The sequence below is a fragment of the Pseudonaja textilis genome, chromosome 5 (assembly GCF_049901715.1).
Source record: "Pseudonaja textilis isolate UNSWEBS1 chromosome 5, rPseTex1.2, whole genome shotgun sequence".
Lineage (NCBI taxonomy): Eukaryota > Metazoa > Chordata > Lepidosauria > Squamata > Elapidae > Pseudonaja > Pseudonaja textilis.
The window spans coordinates 41,566,199-41,587,489 of NC_141994.1; the positions used below are offsets into that span (position 1 = coordinate 41,566,199).

The 21,291-nt window shown below is 38.1% G+C and overlaps 2 protein-coding genes across 4 annotated transcripts in view; one reads left to right on the forward strand and one right to left on the reverse strand.

Annotated features, from left to right (window-relative positions):
* The window catches only part of CCDC38 (coiled-coil domain containing 38), a 34,499-nt gene extending 20,397 nt beyond the window's left edge, over positions 1–14,102 (reverse strand). Inside the window, exons 1-5 of one of the 3 annotated variants that reach the window (XM_087934615.1) lie at positions 14,081–14,102; positions 5,988–6,057; positions 3,320–3,405; positions 1,981–2,149; positions 323–390 (exon numbers count right to left, since the gene is read on the reverse strand). In XM_087934615.1, the coding sequence (XP_087790741.1) occupies positions 323–390; positions 1,981–2,149; positions 3,320–3,405; positions 5,988–6,033 (369 nt within the window). In that variant the 5' untranslated portion in view covers positions 6,034–6,057; positions 14,081–14,102. Of the gene's footprint in view, positions 1–322; positions 391–1,980; positions 2,150–3,319; positions 3,406–5,987; positions 6,058–7,839; positions 8,278–14,080 lie in introns of those variants that run through there. The other 2 variants (XM_026698413.2, XM_087934614.1) reach the window with 2 other exon arrangements.
* Positions 10,061–21,070, forward strand: AMDHD1 (amidohydrolase domain containing 1). The gene is made up of 9 exons (XM_026698406.2): positions 10,061–10,218; positions 12,059–12,165; positions 13,829–13,893; positions 15,177–15,454; positions 16,129–16,354; positions 17,604–17,728; positions 19,171–19,264; positions 20,225–20,385; positions 20,674–21,070. The coding sequence occupies exons 1-9, from the start codon at positions 10,076–10,078 to the stop codon at positions 20,777–20,779; spliced, it is 1,305 nt and encodes a 434-aa protein (XP_026554191.1). The 5' UTR covers positions 10,061–10,075; the 3' UTR covers positions 20,780–21,070.
* Positions 21,071–21,291: the final 221 nt, after the last annotated feature.

Sequence of the window (21,291 nt, forward strand, 5' to 3'; positions counted from 1 at the left end):
AATTCAGAGTTCATTTATGGTCCTAAGTAAAGGACTACCTGTATGAGAAATGCTATACAGATATATATTTCATTTAATTGATTCATGTTAGACACTACCCAAGTCTAACCTAGTTTGATAGTGAAAAATAAAGCCAAATACATTAAAGCAGAATGCAAGAATGATAAAAAAAAGATCCAACTATCTTCAGCCACACACAATTCAACCAACCAACCTAGCCTGAGACCTAGGAGAATAGCTAAATCTTGAAGGTTTTCTAGAATGCCTGCAGAAACATAAACACATATGATACTATTTTTATAAAGTTTATAAAAACAGTTACCTCCAATAGAAATAGCTCCTTCTCTTCACTGATGTAATCTGCTATAGACTGTTTGTCACTTTGACAACCTTTAAAAAAAAATTTTGTGTGATTTTTTTTCTCCTGATCTTCTGCAGCCTATGTTTTAAAATAAAGCTATATTATCAATGACTTAACACAATTAAACTGAAATTTTAAATATTGAAATATTAAGTGTCTGACCACATGTTAAACAAGTTGTATAATGTCAAACCAAAAGAAACTATGCTAAAAATAGAGCCAAAACTAAGAATTCATTTAATTAGTGAGCCAACAGGAGTTTGGCAGAGTAGTTCAAGCAAACTATTCTGTAAAATACCCATTTAGCAGATGACTATGTAGAATATTCCACAAAAGCAAGATTTCTTTTCCTCTTTTGAGATGTGCCATCATATTTCATTGTTCCTTGAAGATAAGAAGAAAACAAATCTACCAGTCAAGACCTGTTTTTTTTTCTTTTTATCTTCAGAATAGATTTCAGAGTGTCCCTGTTGATGTTCCAGTACAGCTGGATGAGGTTTGGGAAATGTGTATGGAACAGAGGTGATATTCAGCAAGTTCTGACCAGTTCTGGAGAACTGGTAGTGGAAATCTTGAGTAGTTTGGAGAAACTGCATATACCACCTCTGACTGAAGATTTTACAGTATCCTTCCCCTGCCACGCCCACCAAGCCACACCCACAGAACCAGTAGTAAAAAAAATTGAATCCCACCACTGGTTTGGAAGATAACTTACACACATTATACAGATAATTTTAAAACAACTTCTTCTCACCCATATGGAATGAGTGAGGGGTGAGAAAAAAAACTCCAGAAAATAGTGACCTCACTCTACTGAGAATAACATGCAGGATCTGAAGGCACCAATCTATGGTAGTAATAAGTTGGAAGGAACTCCCTGTGTTATATGATTCAGGGTTTCCAAAGTCTTTAGATAATTAGAGGCTAGAAAGAACAAACAGGAAAAACTAAAAGTCTTAATGGCATTATAGCTAATCCTCAATTTATGACCATTAATTTAATGTTTATCACAGTGATTCTGCAGTCACATGATCAAAACTGGCAATCGGCATGTATTTTTGAGGATTGCAGTGTCCAGGTGTCATATGATTATCATTCATAATCTTCCAAAGGACCCTGACAAGCAAAGCCAAAGTGGAAAGCTGGAATCCCTGAATGACCTTGGCAAAAAAAAACATTGCAAAATAGGGTGTGACTCACTTAATGACTGCCTAGCTTAATGATGGAACTTGTGGTCATGAGGCAACAAGCAAGGACTACCTGTACTAAATACCTGGTGGAATAAAACTCATGTGTGGAATGCAAGGATTAAAGGGTACCACTTACTCCAAAGAGTAAGCCAGATTAAGTGGGGGGTGGGGTAAGGGTGGCAGTAAATGTAAAAGACGTTCACACGTTTTTTTAGATCCAGATACTGAGGCACAGAAATCCAGTTGAGAGCATTTGGGCAAAAATACCAGAAAGGGAAAACAACAATGATATTATTGTGTATTAAAAACCACTAAACTGATTAGAAAATCCTGACCCAATCAGAGACATCTATGAAAATATCAACTTAATCAAAACCGCAAAAATCACAAAATTCATCAGTGTTCCTGCAGTCTAAAATGTTTACTCACACTTTGCAAAAGCAAGAGCCCAATTCAGAGCAGGAACATCTTTTCCCATTGTTTCTGTTGTTTCTTGTTCAGTGACTTCCTCTAGTTTTCTCAAAGCTTTTCGACACCGGGCTCTTGATGAAATGGTGCTCCTTTCATATGCCTTAACAGTCTGCTTAGTTTTTCTAATCTAAAATTGAAATCCATGTTTATTGTCGAGTTTTTCAAAATGTACAATGCATTTCCTAACCACCTTCCAAAGTCATAATCTTCTCAAGGCTTATGCTGGTCTATGATCATAGTAAAGATTTTATTTTATTTCCAAGGTGGCTTAAAAATTAAACACAATGTTAAAAATAATAAAAACACATCCAAATATAACTCTACCAGTCTTTTTCAAAAAGTCCACGTATTTTGTTATCCCCAACTCTACATGCATGGGAATGGAGAATGATATATCAGGAAATGAGTTTTTAAAGAAAATCTACTTAGGCAAATTTTATTGCTTCTGCAGCAGAGGTGGTATTCAGCAGGTTCTGACCAGTTCTGGAGAACCGGTAGTGGAAATTTTGAGTAGTTCAGAGAACTGGCAAATACCACCTCTGACTGGAGATTTTACAGTATCCTTCCCCTGCCACACCCACCAAGCCACGCCCACAGAACCAGTAGTAAAAAAAAATTGAATCCCACCACTGTTCTGCAGGTTGTTCTCTATTTTTTGAATGTATATTATAGTTCTACGAAATTTGAAAGTAAATTATTGGAATTCCAATTAAATGAGAAACTAAATGGTAGCCAAGAGAATTTCTCTGTGATTCATTTAATGTGTTTTCTTCATGTTCTCAAACTACCGTTGAATCTTCATATTGTTGTTTCCAATTGTTATTTCCAATAATTAACTGAAGAAGAAGAAGGAGCAGAGAAAGAGCAAGATAATAAGAAATTGAGAAGGAGGAGGGGGAGGAAGAGGCAAGAAACTTGATTTAAGGAGCTCTGTTAGCCATAATATATGATACTTTCTTTATTTGGCTCCAGAGAAAGAAGCAGACCTTTCTCTTTTGGTTGTCCAAAATGAATGTTTAAAACATACAGAAAGTTCTGGTTTCTATTTATAATTATTTGTATTATCGTTATTGCTGTCTTATTTTAAATTGTTGATTTTTCATTGTCTAAAATATAACTGCAATTAGTTATTCCACATTAGTAAGAAGCCCTGATGACTTTGGTTTGTCTATGAAACTGCCCTTACCTTTTTTGGAGGTAAAGCAAACTATGATTCAATGGGATATGTGAAACTGATCCAAACAAAGAGGCCAAGAAGGCATTATAGTCAGCAATAGCTGACCAGTCGAATACTTACAATTTCTTTCTCTGTGCATTCAATATCTCTGTAAAGGTAGATTTCAGTGTTCATCCTTTCAAAAGGTGATTTTTGCCTGTATTCTTCTGATGGACAATATTAAAGAAAAATATTTTAGTACACTTGAAAATGTCAGCACTAACAACAGGCAACAGCAGTTTTGTATTACTAGGTTAGAATCTGCAGCAGGTAAACAAACATGTGCTTTTCAAGGACACATCAACCAAGTTATTCCCAACAAGCCATCCATGTTAGTCTGTTGCAGCAAAAACAGCAGAGGGTCTATTTTTCAGCATCTTAAACACCAACAGCTTATACTTATCTGTTGATGTCAACATATTATATTACATATAATATAATATATAATTATATTTTTTATAATAAATAAAAAGTTATCTCATAATATAACAGCACACTTCTTCAGATACCCGCATGTTCTCCGCTCTAGCAGAACTATGAATTTCATACTGTAGAGCAGAAATTACATAACAGTTAATTGTGTTATAGGTCATTTAAAGGTTATGTTACTTGGCATTTAGGGTATAAAGGATGAAGTAGAGTATTAGTTCAGAGCTGTAAGTAGAAAACCTGGGGACCACCTCTGTCTGTTCCCACCTGGGAATTCTCCAGAACCCACCCCAAGACAGTTCCTCTTATTCTGGAGCATAGATATTTTGGAATCCTGTGAAATAGGATTATCATAAAATAAACTTTATGTATTTGCACCTCTCTTAAGTATATAGTTATGTTACTTAAAGAACTACAATTTCCTTAAGAAAGGGAATCAGGAATCATTAGTCCCCCACCCCCCAGATATTGTTGAACAATCATTCTAGGCATCTCTCATCACTGACTACACTGGCCAAGAAAGTTTAGCAGCATCTCCAAGAGAGATCCCCTGGCAGAATGAGATGAGAGGAGTTGTACAATGGCCTCAGTGTTAAAGGGTTTTTGTTCTTGTTTGCCAGCACAATGCATAAGATCATGCAAACAGTGAGAAGTTTTCTCCCTAATTGAAAAAGCTGAGATCAGTCATGTCTGTCTTTTAGTGAAAATACTGAAGGGAACAGATTTCTTAGGTTGTGGAGTATGTTGTTGGTGGATGTTGGACATTGCTGGAGGTGGTATTTGTGCTATGGTGACTGGATATTCTGGGTCAATCAAGGATCTGCAGCTGAGGGACAGAAGGACCTGAAAGGGAGAACGGAAGAGTGGATTGCTGGTGGCAAAGACTTGTGCATTTGGAAAGGCCAGATCAGGTATCAGTGAAGACAGTTTGATAAAAGGGCTGTATACCAAAAAGTTTTTTTTTAAGTTATATTTTCCCTCTTTCTCTTTCCTAACTGTGACTCCATCTAAGAGTATATCAAAATGATGATATGGAATATTTGTGGAATCAGAAAACAAGTGGGACAATTAAGAAGCAATAAAAATCTCTAAAGAGAAATATATGTATATTTCAAAAAGCTGAGGCCTCTATATATACAGGTAAACCTTGAATTACAGTCATGCTGATCATTAAAGGGGTCATCGTGCAACCACAGCTGAATTTTTGACTTTACTGAAGCAGTTGCTAAGTGAATGTGGGGAACATAAAGTCACAGTCATTAAGGGAATCTACTATTTGCAAAAGGGCATTTTTTGCTGAAACTGGAAGTAAATGTTAATTTCTGGCAAAAAAACAAAATGTAGTAAATTGTGGTCATGTGACTGCAGGAAGATGCACAGACCAGTTGTCAAGCACCCAAAATGCAATCATATGATTGGTGGGGAGGAATGTCCCCAGACATTGGAATTTTGAATCCAGATCACAATGAGCCATAGGGGAGAGGTCTGTTGTAACTTCAGACTATCATAAGTCAAGGACTATCTGGGTTAGAAATAAATAGAAACTCTTTTACTTAAAAGCAATAAACATAATTTAGAGAAGAAATTTAGTGCTTTAGTTTTCAAGTGGGCATGGATGCTTGAGATCATAAAGCCTACTTAGGTCTCCAAGACCCCACTGAAGCACCAGGTTTAGAGAACCACAGACTCCTTTCCAGGAATGGGATGCTACCAGTTCAGCCCGGTTCTATAGAACTGGTAGCTCTGAAGAGCAGCAGACACGGAACCAGTTCTCTGTGACGCCCTTTTGGTCGCCTGTTTGGCTCACCTGGGCTCTTGGCTGTACTTTATTTCCTGCTTTTTCAACCTCAATTGCTTTGCACGGCACAGCTGAGGCTGAAAAAGCAGGAAAGAAGAGGATTTTCAAACACTGTGCACCCGTGTGCAGCACTTGTCAGCTGTCCAGGTGGCACAGCTGATGGTTTTTTGCAAATGCTGTACACACACATGCAAAACGCACTCTCACCGAACCGGTAGTAACACCAGTTGAATCCCACCCCTGCTCCTTTCTTTTGCCATAGATGCACCAAGGAGAGATCCATAGAGTATGCAGCTTCTTAACCTACTAATTCAATTCACTCCTGCCATGCAGTTAATTATTTCACTATGCTTTATTTTAGTCTCTATACATAATATATGAAGAGCCTACCAACAATGCATCATTCTTCCCAGATTCCTTCCTTACTATATCTCTTGATATGCATTTTCCAGAATTAAATAGCTTCCCTAATTAGAATTTTATAATTACTAAGATTACATAATTTTAAAATGTTATTATTACCATCTAGTTCCACGAAAGGACTAGGCGTAACACTTGTTGATGCCATTTTCACACAAAATTCTTCTTAGAACTAGCAAAACAGAGAAACACAATAGCAAGAAGGACTTGAATCACATTTTATTCAATCTGCAAGTAAATAATTCAATGCTCTGTAATGATACATTTGGCATCCTGAAAATTAAATGTGTGCTACACGTGTGTGTATGTGTGTCTCACAATCATATTTACAAGAAGAAATGTTGCACCAAAATTAATTTTTGTTTTCCTTTTTTCTGATGGTTGAATGCTTACTGGTGACTTATTAATAGTGTATGTCAAGCTAAAATAGATGGTGGTGACAGTGGAGACAGATTTGACAAAGAAATATAAAAGTATGTGGTTCTACCTGTCTTATTATAGGGAACAAGCTTCAAGCTTGAATAGACTCTATTCTTGTCAACCAGAATTTGGAAGCTAACACTGGTTATTCCTAAATTTTGAAATATATTAGCTCCAATTTTAGAATACATTTTCTCTACAACTGTGACTGGCCTTTAGAAGAGGTATTGCCATGATTTTAGTGAACATATTCTTTTAAATTATCATCACTGTTCTTTTGTTTTGTGCTTTAATGTGTCCAATTTCCATTCTTCTGTTAAATCATGTCCAATTATCTGAGATTGCCTGGAAATGTCTCTGCAGTTTTGTTGCAAAGCCAGTTTGGTGTAGTGATTAAGTTAAGGCATCAGGCTAGAAACTAGGAGATCTTGGGCCACTTACTTACTCTTATCCCTAGGAAGGAGGCAATGGCATACTACTTCTTGCCAGAAAACTACAGAGATTAATTTAAGCAGTTTCCAGGAATTGAATTTAATGGAAGGAGAAAAAAACCATATTTACTATGAGTCTAGTTTTAGAGGTAGTCTTGTCATTCATTCAGTGACCAACCAAAATTAGGATAATATTGCACAAAGAGACATGCTCAAAGCTGCAGCCATTGCAGCATCCACATGGCCACACAATTGTGATTTGGACACTGGGCTTATAATTGTACTTACAATGGTTGCAGTATCCTGTTTGATTGCCATGTCCAACCTTCACTTTCTGCTTCCAAAAACAAAGCCAAGGGGAAACCAGTAGGAATTTGCAAATTGTGATTACATGGCATCACACCAACTGACCACAGGGGTTTTGCCTAATCCATCAGAACTGGAACCGCTGTCACAAATCAGTGAGGTCATGATATATTGTGCTTTATGACTGTTTTGTTAAGCAACAGAGTTCTCAGTCCTAATTACTTACCTCCATTTACTGACGACTATCTGTACTTTAAATTTATTCAATCCTTTTAAGTGGCTAAGCAAAGTGGAAGGTGTAAGACTTGAGGAAGTTCTAGGATTTAATAAAAAGACTAAAAATTGCTTCATCCACAAATCCTCCAAACACAGAATGTCTTTCTCCAAAACTTATTTGACCTATTCCAGCATTTATTTATTTATTTATTTATTTAGGAGCCTCTGTAGTGCAGTGGTTAGAGTTGCAATCCTGCAAGCTACTTCTGCAGCCACCTGCCTACAATTTGGCAGTTCAAATCCCACCAGGCTGAAGGTTGACTCTCAGCCTTCCATCCTTCCCAGGTGGGTAAAATGAGGACCCAAATTGTTGGGGGCAATACGCTGACTCTGTAAACCGTTTCGAGAGGGCGGTAAAGAGGTATATAAGTCTAAGTGCTATTGCTATTTCTGAAGGAAGTTTTTATATTGGGTAAGCAAATACATCGGCCAGACAAGTTAACGTCTGCCCGCCGTCCTAACCCCGAAAAGGCAGGTGGGCACAGCGGAGGGGTGCGACGGCTGCAGCCGCTCCATCTTACCGGCACCTTTGCAGAGCTCGAAAGAGGCCGAAGAGACCCCGGCTCACCTTCCCCAGCGGAGCTTCCTCGGGCGATGACACCCAGCAGCCCCACGCGAGCTACTCAGCCGAGGCACTTGGGCTCGTCGCGATCAGACTGGACTTCCCGCGAGGAGACGGTTGAGCCCGGCTGCTGGGCACGAGGCGAGCATTCCCACGGAACTCTGGCTCGGATGACGGCCGTTCTCAGGCAGCCGCCAGCCACGGGCCCGCCGGGCAGCGGAAGCTGGAGGTCCTTCCCCGGCAGAGAAGCCCTTCGGCGCCCTGGGAGGTCGGGATTCGCCTTGCTTCGCCCATAGACTGGGAGGGCGTCGGATCTCTCCCTCCCTCTCCCTCCCCCTCTCTCCCCTCTCCCATCCCCGCATTCTACTTGGCTCTTGTGGGCGCTTTAATCGGCTCTGGCGGTCTGGACTGCGGGCCCGGGAGCTGACCTATACAGCTCGGCCCTTTCCGCCCGATCTCGACTCCAGCGGACGAAACTGGGCGGAACTCCGCAGTTCAGCTGCCCACTCTTGGCGGCTTCGCCCCCAATTCTTACCGCGTCTGAACTGGGAAAAGAGCTCGTGGCTTGTGTTCAACAAGTCCTTCAATTTCTTAAGTGCAAGGACGTTGCCAGGAAGAAACGGATATTTGTATGTGCCTTTATGAGTAATCGTAGAGTTTGAGATTCCTTCCTTCTTGTGGGGCACTTACTATATGAATGATGATAAAATAGGAGAAGTATTCTATCTATAAAATTCTATTGTATTTTATATGCGACTAGATCCCTTTCTTTCTGTTGCTCTGGCGGGCTTGTGTTCAGATCAGGAAGAATAAAGGTGACTGTCATTAAGTTTCCACAAAATTCGGGCTTTGGGTTTAAAACTGCTACCTTTCAGTATTTGTTCTCGTGGGACGCACACCTCCCCAGAAGTAAACTCAGTTCATCGGAGCCTAAAGAGGGACCAGGGAGTACCTCGGTTCCATTGAACTCTGTGGCAGTTGCTTCCATTGATGCATAAGACTGAACTAATGTTGCTCAAGCACATAGTTTTGAGCGTGCCTTCTAGAGAACAAGGGAGATCGACAATTGAAGTAAAATCGATTTGGAAATAATGGGCATTGCTTTGAGAAAACAATAAAGACGGTGCAATTCTGCAATTCTACCATACTGATTATAGTGCAAGCATTGAGGTCTGAAGTTTATGCCACACATTCCTAAATTACTGGAGTTAATCTTAAAACAAACGGTTAAAACTTTGTGCTAAGAGTTTACCCTCAGATATTTTGGAATTATGAGCAACCACTTAAAATAAAATCCCACAAGTAAAATTCATCACAAGAGAGAAATTGTGATTTTAGTGCTCCAGCTGATGCCACAGAGGTCCTAGTCAGTTATGGCTTGCCATCCAGGCTAACTCGTCAGATTTATCACAGCCCCCTATTTTCTCTTTCTATATGGGAAAAGTGTGTGCCTGTGTGTGCCTGTGAATTCATTTATTAAGCTTCTTTTCCAGAAGTTGTCCCAGGTGGCACCAAAGAGGCACCATTTGCCATTTCAAAACCTCTCCATAGAAGGGGATTCACAGGTTTCCTCCTTGGTTGAGAAGACATCTTTTGTATCCAGAAAAGTTATGTTACTTCTGCGCCTGAGTTGGGTTGGCTTCTCTGTGGCTGGTTTATACAGTTGGGGCATTTATTTCATGTTTCAACCATTTCTCATGGCTCCCCCGCTCCAATTCTAAACAATTCCACTGAGCAGATTCAGTCCATTATGGCCCCTAAATCACAGTTCGTGGTGGCGCTAAGCCGATCGCGACTTGCTTTGCACCTATTCATCAAGTTTTCAGGCAGCCCAGCTTCAAAATGACTCTAGGATAGCTTCACAAAATTTTGTAAAAAAAAAAAAAGCACGAAGACATCCAAAGTGAAATCCTTGTTATCTTTATGTCAACCCAAAAGTTTTGTCACCGCCCTTAATCAGAGGGTGGCAAGAGCCAAGTTTGAGGCAGGCAGAAGCAAGCTGACTGATAGCGCAGGGTCGAGAATAAATCAAGGGCAACGAAGTGCTACGCATTAAGCCGGGCTGCGCCTCGTCGTGCTGAATGCCGCCAGCAAATAAACTCGGCCCTTCCCGAGAGATCCACCCTGACCGAGCAAACTTGCTCTTCGCCCCCTGCGGCCGCTATCCTGCTTTTGGCTCTGCGGAGGACTAGGCGATGGCCGGCGGCGGGGAGTACAAACTGATGCTCGAAGGAGCTCAGCAACTGGTGCTTGTTTGCACCCAAGGCGAGCGGTATCTCTTGGAGGCCGGCATGCAGCAGGTGGCCCTGCGGGAAAACGCCAGCGTGGTGGTCGGCAAGTAAGTGCATCTTCGCCAGAGGCGATGGGTCGTGGCTCTGGGCAGAGCGGCATTCCGAATGGCCGTGGCCAGCTGCCCTGGCCTTTCAGATGGCAGGCGGAGGTGAGAAACGGTTGCCTGAAGCCTAAAACCCCGTGGAGTCTCCCACCTCACTCGCAATAAATCCAACTATTAACAATGTTTGGTTATTGCTTTACTTTATTAACTTTCTTGGAATTAAAGTTTAGGATAGAATAAATTCATTCCAGAAAAGAGAATGGGTAGCTCAGGATTGAGCTGTGGAGTCCTTGGGGGCTCTCTGAGCTTTTATTTTTTATTCATTTATTTATTTGTCAAGCGATTATAAGATAACAGGTATAAGTATAACATAGTTATGAATACGTGAAATGGATACATATAAGAAAAATAAAATAAAAAGAAACAATAGACAGGGACAGTAGGCCCGTTGGTGCGCTTATGCACGCCCCCTACAGACCTCTTAGGAAAGGGGTGAGGTCAATAGTAGACAGTCTAAGGTTAAAGTTTTTGGGGTTTGGGGAAGAAACCACAGAGTCAGATTATTCCAGACATTGGTCGTTTGCTGACAGACGTTTCATTAACACACCTTCAAGCAAACGACCATGCTCAGAAGACCCAGAGCACCCATAGGCATGAATGCCATGGCCTGCATTAACCGTGGAGGTTTGCCATAAAGCATGTTTTATGAAGCCCAACCAGCAGGCTAATCCAGAAGCAAGAAACCCACATAACATTGTGTGTCTATGCAGTCCTACTGTTTCTACTATAAATGAATTTATGAGTGAATTAAGATGTGGCCACATGTGGAGGACTCATTAAAAAGAATGCAACTTACTTCAATCAGTTACCCCATTGATATTGGTAGCTTACTCTCTCCTAATGTGAGAATATATTAATTCTGCTGAAATAGATTGATTGACCAGGGCTACCAGCAAAGAATTTGAGCATCTCTTACTTTTCCTGAAAAAACAAAACAAAAGGGAAAACAAAAGAATAGAATATTTTATTGGCCAAGTGTGATTGGACACACAAAGAATTTGTCTTGGTGTAAATACTCTCAGTATACATAAAAGAAAAAATACATTTGTCAGGAGTCAAGAATCATAAGATACGACACTTAATGATAGTCATAGGGTACAATAAGCAATCAATCATACTAGGAAACAGTCAATATAAATCATAAGGATACTAGGAAGAAGATATGATGGGAGCAGGGGTGGGTTTCTATTGGTTCTGTCCACCTCTGTAGAACCGGTAGCTCTGAAGAGCAGCAGACATAGAACCAACTCTATCTCTGCTGATGTTTTTGCCCACCCGCCCACCTGGGCTCTTACTTGACCTTTATTTCCTGATTTTTTTCAACTTCAGCTGCCATGCGAGGCACAGCTGCAGTTTAAAAAGCAGGAAAAGGGGGCTCCTTGAAAGGCTGCTTCTCTGCACGCAACATGCTGATGACGATTTACAGGCGCACGCGAGCAGCGTGCAGGGAAGCACTTCGTAAATCACCGAACCTTGTAAATGACCAAACTGGTAGTTAAGCCTGTCGGATCCCACCCCTGGATGGGAGGATACAGAGGAGTGAGCAGGAGAACATTTTTTGAGACCTTTTGCAAAAATGAGAAAAAGTAATCTCTCCAGATAAGACTCATTTGTAAGCGAGCCCTGATCTAGGCCCCAGTTTATTCTTCTTTCCATACTGGTGGATCAAAAAAAGGTGCTTAAACCACTCGATGAAAGAAGAGATCTTCAGCACAGAAGAAAGGCATTAAGAAGAAACAGGTAATTCCATGACATATAATCTCAAGTTGTGGTTTGTTTTCAGAGATGGGTGTATAAAGGCAGTTGGTGATACAAGGGCCATTCGTGAGAAATTCTCTGGAGCAACTTTTGACAAAATAATTGATTGTTCGGGAAAGTGCATTTTACCAGGTTGGTATGGATTTAAAGATTTATTGCACCAAGCAGAAATTTATTTGGGGGTGGGGGCAAGCTATATCTCTATCCTTTCCTTTCCCTTGAAATGAAAAGGCCTGGATAAAGGACACGGAACATTCTGAAAGAAAGAGGGTTGTGTCAAATTGGATGTATCTGTTAAGCATGCCAGGACTTTAAATCTACAATATGTAAAATCAGAACCAGAAGCTTCAGTTGGTGCAGAATATGGCAGCAAATGTCAGGTCTTCTATGTCATTCTTGACATAGAAGAATGACACAGATTCTAGAATCTTGAATCCAACCCAAATCCAATTTTTTATTTGCTTACATGATATAGACAGAATCTTGCCAGACTAAACCTATACTATTGGAACCCTAATGGAAATATTCTGGGAGAGTCTAGTGAGTAGTTATCCTAAATCTCTTCCTCTGTTTCCAATCTTGCCCCACTTCTTGGAATATGCTACCTCCTTCCAAGGAAATTGCCTCTTAACTGTAGTCCATCACACCATCTCCCCTTTTATAGACACAACAATCCATCGCATTAGTGATGTTGGTTTTAGGACATGAGATGCCACTGCTTCAGGAGCTATAGTGGTTTGTAGTCTGTTTCCAGGTGCATTTTAAGCATTCATGTCTTGGGACTGGGCTGCTCTTCTCAATTTTTTCCTATTACATTCTATTATTAAAGTTGTTATAATTGCAGCCTTCTCTATCTGGTGTTCCCCAGAGATCTTCAGAGACTGCATTTCTCACAATCCCTCAGCAAGCACCACAAAATCTTTCAGACAGCACACTACAAAACTGTCTGAAAGATCTTAGGCCAGGCTTTTCCCCCCAACTTGACAGAACTGACAGAACTGTTGTCAAGACTGTATGCGGCCCTGAGAGCTCCTTTGTGTTCCTGTAGGTTTACTGGTCAAAGAATGAGTAGCACAAAATCAACCTTCAACTGTATATGTTAAGCAGGCAGCATAAACTTAGATCAAGAAGCTTCAGAACTGAAATAATAGCAAATGAATACATTAAAAATGCCCTGAAAAATATAAAGATTTAATATGGTTTAATATTTCCATCCATAGTTGGATGCCTATTTACAAGGCTAATGCTATAGAAAATTTTGAAACAAAAAAGAAATTATAAACAAACAAACAAATATCCCCAGGCAGGACATAATGGATCCATTGTCCCACAATCCCACTTCTCAGCAGCTACAATTCCGATAAAAGTGATACAGTATTTGGGATAGTTACTATGTCTTAGCCCAGTCTATCTCAAAGTGTTGTGAAGATAAAATTGGAGTGGGAAATTCTCTATATATACCACCCTGAGCCCCTATAGAAAGTTGGGATCTAAATCTAAATGAATAAATAAAATTACAATTACATTCTTCATTAGACAGTAGAAGTTGCATGAATATTCTCAAGAACAAGGGACGATTAATCTCTTTCTAGTCGATTTTCTGCAAAATTACATGCAAACAACAGTTTCTCTTCTTTCTGTTTCATATTCTCAATTTCTAAACATGCAATGTAAGGCATTTGCTAACTGCATGATTCATTATTAAAGTTTGGTAATTCTCTCTTCTGTACTAAGGGCTAACTTCGAAAACTCCAGGATTCATATTTATTTTTATGTTTAATTTATTTCTAATTAGGTCTAGTAGATGCCCACACACATCCTGTATGGGCTGGTGACAGGGTTCATGAATTTGCAATGAAGGTAAGTTACAACATTTAGAGAAGATTTGGTTTTCTTTCTATTATACTCTATGTGTCTGAAGTGCTTTTCTGTTTGCTTTGGAAATGCAGAAGTATTATAACGTTGGGTACAGTCATTGAAATGGGACTACACTGACTTCAAGTCCCTGAGATATGGCAACAACAGAATAATAAATGACTTAACTTACTGATTTTATATGTTTGATAAAAAATATGGTTCTTGCCTCTGAAAGTTCATTATTGTAAGTTCATCAGCATTTTCTAATGTTGCACTTGCAAAGGCTGTTTTAACCCACAAATAAAAATGGTTAAAATTTAAAGACATGTTATGCAATAGTTAGTTTTGCTGCCAAAAGTAAATAAACATCAACTCTATGTTTTTAAGATAAGTTTTGGATCACATGAATAGATATAATAAGTCGAGCTCTGTGGGGCATTTAACATTTTGTTTTGAAATTAGCTATTTTTTATCCCCCAAAAGAATAATCTTTTTACACATCTGCCACAGATGGCATTATTGATTTTAGTTTTAGTTTTTGAAAAAAACTTTCAACTATAAGAGTATATAATTTTTTAAAATTGTCAGGCTCTGATATATCTGTAGAAGTCCATAGTAAGATCTTCTGATTTAAGATGACACCATGCCAAATACCTCTGCAGATCCCTTAAGTTTTTCCTTACTCTCTTTGGCTGCAGAGCTGGGGTTCAACGATGTAAATGTCATATTATCCATGAGGATGCTTAATAAATATAATTTATCTCCAGATTTAATTCTTTGAATTTGATTGTTAGTGCACAGTGCAATTGCTAAGGCTTCTAAAAATAAATTAAATGAGAGAACTGATTTGGCATCCTTGTTTAGTACCTCACAAAATTACAATAAAGTATGATAATTGCTAAGTCTTATTTGCATAGTTATACAAATATAAATCTGATCAATTGAATTAGCAAAATAGGGCCTGAATTTATACATTTTAAGTCTCTGGAAAATTGAATGCCTTAAAAAAGCCAGTGAACATATAGCTGACTCATATTAATCATATAATATCTGATGTTTTCTAAGATACAATATGTTTCTTTTGTGATTGCTGATATTTTGTATTTAATTTATACAAATTAATCTAAATTAAGAAGTAAAATTGGTCTATAGGAGATTATCTTCTACGGATCTGTTCCCAATTTAGGAATTAAAGTTATTTTAGAATCTTTCCAGGAGAGCTTTCCTGATGGAATACTCTGAATTTTGTCCCAGGTACATGTTTCATGGATGATTCTGTTTTTAAGTTGGCAGGTGCTTCCTATATGGATGTTCATCAAGCTGGAGGAGGAATACATTTCACTGTGGAGCAGACTCAGAAAGCTCCAGAAGATAAACTCCTCACAAGTTTCAAAATCCGTCTGTTACGGATGCTCCGAGCAGGCACCACTTTAGTTGAATGTAAAAGTGGATATGGTTTAAATTTGGAAACAGAAATTAAGATGCTCAGGGTCATTGAGCAGGCTAAAAAGGAATTGGACATTGGTATTTCTTCTACCTACTGTGGAGCCCATGCAGTTCCTAAGTAATTATGTGTTGTTTTGTTTCTAAAATCACTTGAAGTAGAGTTGGCCACAATCGACTTTTCAGAATTCTCCACTAAATTTTTGGCCAAATGTATAGCGTGTTGAATTATCTTGACTTTTTAGTTGAAGGAGAAATTATCTGACAATTTCTAAAGTCAGAATTGAGCCATGGTGGCATAGTGGTTATAATGCAGTATTGCAGGCTAACTCTGCCAACTGCCAGCAGTTTGATCCTGACTGGCTTAAGGTTGACTCAGCCTTCCCTGCTTCAGAGGTTGATAAAATGAGGACCCAGATTGTGAGAGAAATATACTGACTCTCTAAACCTCTTAGCGAGGGCTGTAAAACACTGTGAAGCAGTATATATGTCTAAGTGCTATTGCTATTGCTACTACTTATGAAAGTACAATCATTCCTGGAAAAGCACAATAAAAGGAAGGGATTTTTTCATGATGACTTTCTCCCGGAAATAATGGAAAGTGAGAAGCCAGAGAGTAGCAGATTGAGGGGGAGATGATTGTGTACAATGGAAGACAGGACATTGATAATATGGTCACCTTATAATTAAACAATTCTTACTTCATCTATTGATTTTTCGGCATAAAAGAATGAGGAGCATACACTGCTCAATTCAACTGATTTTGCAGATTTGTTTTATTTTTTTCTTTAACAGAGGGAAAAATGCTACAGAAGCTGCTGATGACATTGTCAACACCCATCTTCCTAAACTCAAGGAACTTGATCTTAATGGTGAAATACATGTTGACAATATAGACGTCTTCTGTGAGAAGGGTGTCTTTGATCTGAGTTCTACCAAAAGAATTCTTCAGGCTGGAAAAGCTATAGGGTTACAAATGAACTTCCATGGGGATGAGCTGCATCCAATGAAAAGTGCTGAGGTATGCCTTTCCTAAATGCCTTTGGTTTTTATTCTGTTCTGAGATAAGAGCAAAGACAAATATAGCATGCTAACGTGCAGTACAACATTTTGGCAATAAGTAACAGAGAAATTTAGCAGCAGCATATGAGGTTAATCTTTTAGAAAGCTGAACCTCCTAACCTTTGCTGATCATTTTTCAAACATCGATTTTGCTTATCTTTTCCTTATGATATAAAATTAGAGAATGAACTCTCCTTTTCATCTTTTTCATTGTATTAAAAATATACAGTTTAATAGTTGCTGCATCATACTTTGATAGTTCCAAATATTAATGTTACTATTGTCTGATAATTTATATAATACAATATATTCCAATATAAGCTTCAACTAAACAGTATTTCAAAGGTGCTGATGATATCCCAAATATATTTGATCTATTTAATAAACTAAAGCAAAAAAATAAAGTTATGGATTATAATTTAATATCATCTCTTTCTTCTGGTAGTTATTCTTGTTTTACTTAGGAAAAAATAACTCTCAAGCAAACATTGACATGTAAAAGTTAATTTTGATCATAACATACCATGCCCATATTTAGATATCATGATAAACCACAGTTTTGAACAATGGGAATTTGATTGGTTCTTTCTCCTCTTCCTTATTTTCATCTGACGAAGAGGAATTTAGATATATTTCCATTTTTAAGTGCTATGCCTTCTCTATCAAATAATAAACCATCATATGAGAAATCCTTTCTCAACCCCTTCTGGTTTTCCAGGAAATAGAGGAGGGGCTAGATTCCAGGAGCTGAACTCAGTATATTGCATTAAGCCAGGTTCCTCCAATTATTTTGAGGGAAGGGACACAATTTTGAATTATAGGAAGGAAACCACATTTCATAAAGTAGTAGTCTAAGGACAAATTAGCAAAATATTATTTAACTGGGTTGGCAATTAATTTAATAAATTTCTATTTTTTTATTATTTCCCCCAGGCTCATTAAAAAAACAACATAATATGCTAGCAGCTTTTGGAAGAGTTTTGGGGGTTGCTCTGAAACTTTTGGAATATTATAGACCTCAGTTTCATACTTCATGTTTTCATGTGATATGCAAATGTGACCAGGAAATATCTGAAGCAGTGACTGTTTTAGCTTGCATTTTATAACCTATTGTTGCTTTATATTATTATTGTTTTTAAAACTGGATCTGATTTGCGTATTTTATATTTCATTGATGCTTCTTTGTCACCTTACATTTGGCATTACAGCTTGGAGCTGAACTGGGTGCACAAGCTATAAGTCATCTAGAAGAAATTAGTGATGAAGGAATTGTTGCCATGGCTCAGGCAAAATGTGCAGCTGTGCTATTGCCAACCACTGCCTACATCTTGAGGTAAGTGCAATGCTTTAATCTGGATATTAGGCTTTATATAAATATTTTATATTGGGGAAGGAAGTATAAGGAATATCTCTCATGGATCTCAGTGGACCCTACAACTGAATCAACACACTTAGGGTTAGGGTTAGGGTTAGGGTTACATGTTACATAGCTTCAGTTTCAAATTAAATATTGACTTTGCACAGCTTGGAAGACTACTGAAAACTAAAGCCCAGTTTAGAATATACTTATTTTTCAATTAATATATTTAAAAGATTTGTATGGTCACTCATCTAAGAGCACAACTCTAAGGAGCTCACAATAACAATAAAGGTAAATAATAACATACAAAACAAGAATTCTTTTTTAGAAATATCAACAAATTCAGTGCTCAATAAGGATGAGTTAGCAGGTCTGTATTATCTAAGTTTTCTATAACATGCTTACTCTTATTCTGGTATCTCAGGCAATAAAAAATAGCAATTTTGGAAATTTTTAATATGCTGGTCAAGGCTGAAATAGTGGACTGGTAAAGTCAAAGAGACACGGTGACTCAGTGGACAAGATGCTGAACTTGTCAATCAGAAAGATCAGCAGTTCAGTGGTTCGAATCCCTACTGCCGCATAATGGAGTGAGCTCCCATTACTTGTCCCAGCTCCTGCCAACCTAGCAGTTTGAAAGCATGCAAAAATGCAAGTAGAAATATAGGGACCACTTTGATGGGAAGGTAATAGCATTCTGTGTGCTTTCACCGTTTAGTCATGCCAGCCACATGACCACAGAGATGTCTTCGGACAGTGCTGGCTCTTCAACTTTGTAATGGAGATGTGCACCTCTCCCTAGAGCCGGAAACAACTAGCACATATGTGCGAGGGGAACCTTTACCTTAAAGTCAGCTATTTGTCCCATATGAACAAGAATGTCCATGTGAATGAAATACTCACACACTGGCTCAAAAAGAGGACCCGAGATTCAGGGGAGTTCCATGCTTACTAACCATGACCATATAAAGTCTGATGGTCCTGTGGAGATGATGGAGATAAGAATTCCATTGCTTCCATTGAGAGTGTCAACTAAGCTCTGCTGAATTGTTCTTTATGTCGCCTGGAAGTCTCTGTGTGTATACTGTATATGCTCTTATTTTTGGCAGTCTTTATATTTTGAATTGGAATCTACACTCATATGTGAGACTTAAATGAATCTTACTTCCAAGCACCCATGCACGGGAGTGAATTATAAATCATTTTTTAATTTTCTAGTTCTGGTGTTTCTAATTAAAACTTTGTTAAGGATTAAGATATATTCATAATGTAATGTTACTATCCTGAATCTCTTATTATCCCCATTACAGAAAAAAAATCATTTTGTAATGTTAGAACATTTGAAATTATATATGGAGAATGATCTAATGCATTTAATTTTGTTTTTTCAATACTTCTTTTTCTTTTTCTTTTAGATTGAAACAGCCTCAAGCTAGAAAAATGTTGAAAGAGGGAGTGATCGTGGCTCTTGGCAGTGATTTTAATCCAAATGCTTACTGTTGTTCTATGGTATGCTCCCATACTGGTGGTTATTGGAACCATAATGATTGTTCATTCACTGTTCCTTTTATTCCTATAGCCTCAGATTGTAGATATAAAAATACTGTGTTTCATTTTTTTATACTGTTGATCTACAAATTTAATTCTTGGGATTTAAATACTGATAGTATAGCCCCACAAAGAAAGCAGTTTTCCACAAAATTTTCCAGGAAGAAAATGCTTTTGAACACTTGAAATTCATATAGATAAACCTCAGTTTCTCAAGTGTAATGCATGGGTCATATAGAGATCATTATTCTCTCTTTTGTAGTTTCTGGATCTCCCAAGGTAATATTGGCAAAGTGTGGTTTTAAACCATTAAGTAATGGCAGTGCAACTTTGGAAAGCTGCCCATCCACAAAATATAAACAGTTCCCAAACTACCATCTCACACACCCCACTTCACCCCCAAAAATACTAAGAAATGGCTGAAATTGTCATTCCTGTCCCTTCTGCTGACATTATTCCACCCTGGTCAGGTTCTCTGAGGCACTGAGCTACCAAAAAAGTAATTAATAAAGCAGAATGGGATTATCTGCTCTAGTGGTGGGATTCAATTTTTTTTTACTACCAGCTCTGTGGGCGTGGCTTGGTGGGCATGGCAGGGGAAGGATACTGTAAAATCCCCAGTCAGAGGTGGCATTTGCCGGTTCTCTGAACTACTCAAAATTTCTGCTACCGGTTCTCCAGAACTGGTCATAACCTGCTGAATACCACCTCTAATATGTTCCCTTTTGAGTCTTCCAGCCCACCCATTGTATGAATCAGAATGCCTAATGCCATAAAATAGTTTAATAGTTTAAAATGCTTGATATTGCTTATGGTTTGAATCATGCCATAGCAAACTGAGCTTGGAAGCTTTCAGAAGTGACTGATGTAAATGTTGATCTATTTAGTAAATTCTGACAGCACTTTTGGTTTTTTTCATAGCCGATGGTCATGCATTTAGCCTGTGTAAACATGAAGATGTCCATGAAGGAAGCCTTAGCTGCTGCCACCATTAATGCTGCTTATGCTCTTGGGAGATCTCACACCCACGGGTCCATTGAAAAAGGCAAACAAGGAGATTTCATTATCATTAACTCTCCCAGGTAAGAGTGTAAAGTATTCATTAATGTTGACATTATTGGAAATTAGTTAGATTACACTATCTAGGAAAGTATTATAAGTAATAATGCTATTACTAATAATAAAAGTTGAAAATTCCTTTGAGTTACTCTTGGTTCATAGTGATCCCCTAGCTATTCATGCCTTCCTTTAAATAGGAAGGCACTTAACCATACCATTCTGTGTTTGTTTATCTTTTTTGATCATATATAGACTATGTAGTATTTCTTATTCTGTTCTCTGCATAAAATATGATTATCTACTTCTTTCAGGTGGGAACATTTAATCTATCAATTTGGCGGCCATCAGGAATTGATTGAATATGTAATTATTAAAGGAAACATTGTTTACAAAAACGACAGCATTCTGCAATACTAGGTATATTTTATACCACAGTTGCCAGAATTCCAAAGTGCACACAGAACAGTAGGATCTCACAATTATGTAAAACTGAATGTTATACTTGTTTACTGTACACAAGTCCAGAATTTAATTGATTTTCATTGCTATTTTTAATGAAAACAAGGGCTTGTTTCATTTTTAATGTTCCTTTTTCTCAGCAAATTATGAAATAAACATGTATAGGTCTTCTATCTTCTCTGTTTCTTTCAATTCCAGTTTATCAGTAATTGGAGTAAGAATACAATAAAGAAGATTCAAATAACTGCCCATTTGCTATCTTGTCTTCATGAAGAAGTTGATTTGTATTTCTTTTGACTCTTATTATTTAATGGGAAGAACTGAAGAGCATTTTATAATGTAGCATGGGAGGGTTATATACACACATATGGAAATTTTGTGTATGGGATTTTTTGGTGTGGTAATCCACAGGAATCCAATTTCATAGCAATTGCATGTTCTGAGGCATGGAATCAATCATAACTGGTAAT